Source organism: Papaver somniferum, chromosome 9 (genome assembly GCF_003573695.1).
Source record: "Papaver somniferum cultivar HN1 chromosome 9, ASM357369v1, whole genome shotgun sequence".
Taxonomy (NCBI): domain Eukaryota; kingdom Viridiplantae; phylum Streptophyta; class Magnoliopsida; order Ranunculales; family Papaveraceae; genus Papaver; species Papaver somniferum.
Window position 1 is genome coordinate 189,954,459 of NC_039366.1, and position 5,389 is coordinate 189,959,847.

General features: G+C 37.1%; 1 protein-coding gene across 3 annotated transcripts; it reads left to right on the plus strand.

Annotated features, from left to right (window-relative positions):
• Positions 1–1,713: 1,713 nt before the first annotated feature.
• LOC113314175 lies at positions 1,714–5,083 on the plus strand. Of its 3 annotated transcripts, none has more exons than XM_026562940.1 (4): positions 1,714–1,814; positions 2,779–2,909; positions 2,994–3,265; positions 3,670–5,083. In XM_026562940.1, exons 2-4 carry the CDS (start codon positions 2,885–2,887, stop codon positions 4,825–4,827), a joined length of 1,455 nt encoding a protein of 484 aa, XP_026418725.1. In that variant the 5' UTR covers positions 1,714–1,814; positions 2,779–2,884; the 3' UTR covers positions 4,828–5,083. The 3 variants fall into 3 exon arrangements, with proteins under 3 accessions (XP_026418725.1, XP_026418727.1, XP_026418726.1); XM_026562942.1 differs by lacking the exon at positions 1,714–1,814 and adding an exon at positions 1,833–2,194; XM_026562941.1 differs by lacking the exon at positions 1,714–1,814 and having other exon boundaries at positions 2,212–2,909.
• The last annotated feature ends 306 nt before the right edge of the window (positions 5,084–5,389 follow it).

The following is a 5,389-nucleotide window of genomic DNA, read 5'->3' on the forward strand; positions in this document are numbered from 1 at the left end:
GTTCATTACAAGGTAGTCAATATCGTTTGTATCGGCCAATATTATCGATTTTTATCTTGCACCGAAAAATACCTGTACGATATCTAAAATATTGGTGATACAAGGATTGAACGATAAAGACACTCATGTCGGCCGGTACAAGCCGATATATCGGGTTCTGCGATACACAGACAATATCGGTAAAGGTAGTTTGGTAAAATAAATTATTTAGATCTGAAAATTTGTAAACAAAACCCTTCCTCCTAATAATCTTCTTCTTTTGTACCTTAAAAACTCATCCGATTCAGTAAAGAAATTTCCAACTGTTTCATTTTTTTAATGAGTTTCTTATCCTTGAAACAACTATGGTTCTTTACTCCTCCTTCTCTTTCTTCTAAAGATTTATCAAATGAGAATTCATTATCGTGGACACTTTATCTTCAACATCATCAATTCATGTTAGCAACAACAACAAGGTTATCTGAAATAATAGTAGTAAATATGGGATATACAATGGAATGAGGTTGAGTTTGTACTGTGAAGCTTTTGATCTTGAGAATTAATGCATCATACGACACCAATTTTTTTAGATTGAGATATTTATAAATATTTAAAATTCTAGTCTTAATGACATATCAACAATAAAAACCGATATAATCTTTTGTATAGGTGTAACCGCACGATATTATCTACTTTGGTTCATCGTGAGCCAAATTATAATATATATGCTATGTTCTGGCAGCATTGTGGATGGTTTTACATCAGCAGTACCATAAGCAACCATTCACGAGATATGAGTGACATTAAACCAATTCTGTAACGTTATCTTTTTTCTTATGCCATAAACAATGTTTTGAGAGTTGTAATCAGCAATACCATGATCAACCATCTCTGAAATATGAATGTCGTTAAACCAATTCTTTGGTTTTATGAACAATCTTATGGCAGAAACAATCTTCTGAGAGTTGTCATCAGCAGTAACCATGATCAACCGTCTCTGAAATATGAATGTATGAGTGTCGTTAAACCAATTCGTTAACTCTAATCATGAAAATCTTACATCTTATGTTATAAACAATCTTCTGAGCGATGTTAATCATTCATCCCCTATATCTTTGATGATGAAACAATGTGGGTTAACTTGCGTTACCTCCCCTGAAGAAGATCATAATTTGAGTTACCTCCCCTACAGAACAAATACTAGTAAAACCTCCTCTCGTCACTTTTTCCATCCAAACCCGGTTAGCTGAGAAGATCATAATTTGAGTTACCTCCCTTGGAGAAGATCATAATTTGAATTACCTCCCCTAAGAGCATCCAGCTGTACGAAGCAGCTGACTCAGCTAACCGGGTTTGGATGGAAAAAATGACGAGAGGAGGTTTTACTAATATTTGTTCTGTAGGAGAGATAACTCAAATTATGATCTTCTTAAGGGAAGGTAACGCAAATTACCCCTATCTATTTATTTCCAAGCTTCTAGCTCGCAGTCTCCTGGTCTTTCCCCAGATTATGAACCCCAACTTTGTATAATATTCCTATATCCCTTGCTATCTCAACATGCTTAACATTTGCCCTTTTATAGACCACTCTTTTACTAAGTATGCCATTCATCACAAACTTTGCCCTCTATAGACCACTCTTTTACCAAGTATGCCATTCATCACAAACTTTGCCCTCTATAGACCACTCTTTTACCAAGTATGCCATTCATCACAACACAAGGTGATATATTTCCTAAATAAACCCAAACTCTTTCTCCTTCATCAATTCATATATACAAAGACAAAGGGTTCCTTTGAAGAGGTTGGACTCAACAAGTCTAATTCCAATTCAGGTGAGTCATTTTATTTTGACTTTCTTTTCTTCCCAATACTATTCTTCTCCTCTTTTTTCCTTTCTTCGGTTTCACTTTCTTTAATTTGCAGACCCGCCCAACCCTCACGATTCCAACTCTGGTAAACACCTATCTTCTTCCAGTCCAACATTTCAACCAAAATTCCTTTTGAATCCTAAGGGTGTGTTTGGACGTGCTAATCAAAATCGCGTTCCCGAAAATCTAATTCCCCAAAATCTTGATTCTCTTGTAGTTATTATTCTTATTCCCAGTTCCAAGCTACCTGATTTCACATTAATGGAGTGTGCCTTACTGTCATTGAATACTCAGATTAGCAGCTTTTATAGAATGTTTGCTTCCATTAATAATTGAATTACAAGGTAATCAGATAATTATCTTCATAGAACCAAACAGTGGATATTTTTTCTGATATTTGAAATTCCCTTAATGTCCTAGATCTATTTAAAAAAACCCTAGATCTATGAAGGAGGTGAAAGGTGGAACTTGCGACTACTCTCAACCATCCCCAAAGGGTTTTGCATACATCCACTAAATCAAACCTGTAACTCAATTACTAGCAGTTTGGATTTATAATTTTGTTTTTCTTTTTGATAACTGAATTGGACTCCCACAATTCAGCCAAACATGCCACTAGGGTTACGGGTCAGACTTCTCACTTCTCTGACATGAACATTGCAGTCTTGTGGGTCCCAATGGTCCATTATTTTTCACCACCCCCATCAATTGTCTAGTACTTTGTTTTCTGTATGTGCTGGTTTTGTTTTGGGAGTCAATTGTCTGGTAGAATCAAAACCAACCTTTTATTTTAGTTACATGGATTTTGGAAGCTCGCAAGGAGATTAGGGTTCAGGGCTCCTGTACATCTACTCTTGGTAGTTACAAGTACTGTAAGTTGAATGCTTGGATATATGGTAATAGTGCAAACTTGATTTTTTTGTTGAAGGACCAAGAGAAGGTGCCAATTAGTTATAGCTGAAACCTGAACAGTTTGGTTTCAGTTATCGACTGTCAGTTAGAGACTTGCGGTCGCTACCTTTGTTAAGCGAAAAATGTGTGTAGTTCTGGAGCCTGAAGGTAAATTTCTGAAGCCCCGGTTGTGATTGTTTATTTATTTTATTTTTAGTTTTATGGCTAAATGTGTGTCTTATAAATTTCAAGATGTTCCGTTGAACTTCAAATTTGGTGCACAAGAAAGCAAACATGTTGAGATGAATAATGTAGCCTCGAAAATCAAAGAAGAATCTAGAGAGACTGTTGATTCGAGTTCATCGTCTTGTGAGAAGGATGAATTATGTTCGGACATGCTAATGTGGTTAAGGACTGTTGCACTTGATCCTTGCAAGCAAAGACAACCACTGGTGAAACTTAGGAGCAGACAGATACTTAAAGCGCGAGAATATCTCTCTGTGGACACTACTAAATTTTCTTGGGTAAATATTCATACATTTTCCTTTTCATCTCTATTTTATTGTGTTGATTATAGTTAGCACTACTAGGACTTTACTGTAACACCATCAGCTCCTTAAAGAGCGGGCATGAAAGAGGTGTTGTTTACCTTTCAATTTGACTAAGTGACTCTCCTAACACCTGATAAAATTTTCATTCGTTTCGTTTCTGGTCCACCAATACTTCCAGTTTGTCTGTTAAATCCAAACCCATACCTATTTCATGTCATTATGTTCTGAGCTAATACTCGTACCCAAAGTTTAGCATTGTGTCTATATGATCACTTGACTTCAACATCCATATCCAAATATTTATACCATCTGTAGCTTAGTTCTTGTAACAACTAGTGGCTCACATTTCTTATGTCTCTTTCACTTCTTTTTTTCAGAAGAAACGGAAACTTATACTGCTACAAAAAAATAGTGCAGTTACCTCTTCCCCTCCTCTAGCAAAACCAAATGAGCAAAGTTATTTTGCTTCTTCAGTTTCACGTTTAATCAATAGCTCTGACTCCCCTGAAAGCTCTCAGCGATGTCATCGCAAGCCTCCCATCTCAGTTGGGTCATCGAGATATCGTGAAAGTCTCTCAAGGAAACAGGTCTCTAATAATCATTTTTACGAATCTGATGGTTCAACTAGTGTTGCATCTACTGCAATAAAACCAAACTTACAGAGCAGACACAGAGTGACCAAGTTACTGAAGCCGATCAACAATCTTCCAGTGAAGCGGGTGCGTATGCTTCAAGCTAAGATAACCAACAAAAACATTCCACCTTTGTCCAACTCCAATGGTTTATTAGATAATTCAAGTAGGTATAGTGGAAATGATTTAGTAGAAAATTCATGTACGTTGAATGATAATCAAATGGAGCACAGGACAGCTCGTAGATCACCCAGGTTACAGAACTTCATTGGCGATTATCTTCCAAGACTTGCAATTCCAGTTGGCCCACGTTTTCAGGCTGACATTCCTGATTGGATTGGGGCGAGGGAAAGTGATAATTCCTCCACTGACAATCAAAGTGATTCAAGGTATGTGGGTACCAAGATATGGCCAGTTGAAGGCAAAACCACAGAAGATAGTACAGAAAAAAGGATAGGAAAGGGGAGATCCTACACATGCTCCTGCAAGTTTATGGGATCTATAAGTTGCATCAAGCTCCACATATTTGAGAAAGGATGCCAGCTACGAGCTGATCTAGGATCTGTATTCTTTACTTGGAAATTTGATGAAATGGGTGACGAAGTTTCTAAGTCATGGACCGCAGTGGAACAACAATGTTTTGAATCTCTTGTGAAGACGAGTCGTATAACCCAGACCGATAGTTTCTTGGTATCTGCATTGAAGCAATTATCTGGAAAATGCAGAAAAAGTATAGTCAGTTACTACTTTAATGTGTATATTCTTAGACACATGAGCAAACATGCCAGATTAGGCACTGAACTTGTAGATAGTGACGATGACAACGACGACAGTGATGATGCTTTCGGGATGGAGAGCAGTCCCAAATGCAGAAACACCAAATACTTGAGTCAAGGCCGTTGAGATAACTGCACCTGCTCTCTGCTTTGCACTCTCTGATACACCGAAGCGAGGTTGGTAGCTTCTACTCTGTTGTCTTGTCTCCTTATATTTTTTTATTTTCAGATATAAACAATTAGTAGGTAGTTTAGCTGTACATGTGAGCCCAAAATCTTTTTTTCGAGCTACTTGGTCTGTTTCCTTGTGTTACACCCAAGCTTTTTTTGTATGCTTAAAGACTAAGGGCTAGAAAACTTTTTTGTTACCTAAAGAAAGTAAATGCATTGGCTTTGGAAGATAAATGTTGCAACTTCCAAGTATCAACCACTCATAGGCCCGGAATATAAGATACCATCCAAAATTCCTTTGGTGGAAGTGTGCCTCTGAATCGCATTCGTCCTGATGTTTTGTTTACCCAACAATTGAAATAAGCATGTATGCATATACTTTTTATTACTATGGGATAGCTATAAATGGCTTTATGGTAATACTGTCATCCCAACTTGCTTTATACAGTATTGCTTAACAATTTGAAATGGCAATGCCTATATAGTCAAACTTAATCTCAGAAACCTTGCGGGTTTCC

Excerpts from the sequence above, each read along its gene's own strand:
- LOC113314175 (XM_026562940.1), top strand. The coding sequence starts at position 2,885 with ATGTGTGTAGTTCTGGAGCCTGAAG. Across the intron at positions 2,910-2,993 it reads TGTAGTTCTGGAGCCTGAAG|ATGTTCCGTTGAACTTCAAA; the intron begins GTAAATTTCTGA and ends ATAAATTTCAAG. Across the intron at positions 3,266-3,669 it reads ACACTACTAAATTTTCTTGG|AAGAAACGGAAACTTATACT; the intron begins GTAAATATTCAT and ends TCTTTTTTTCAG.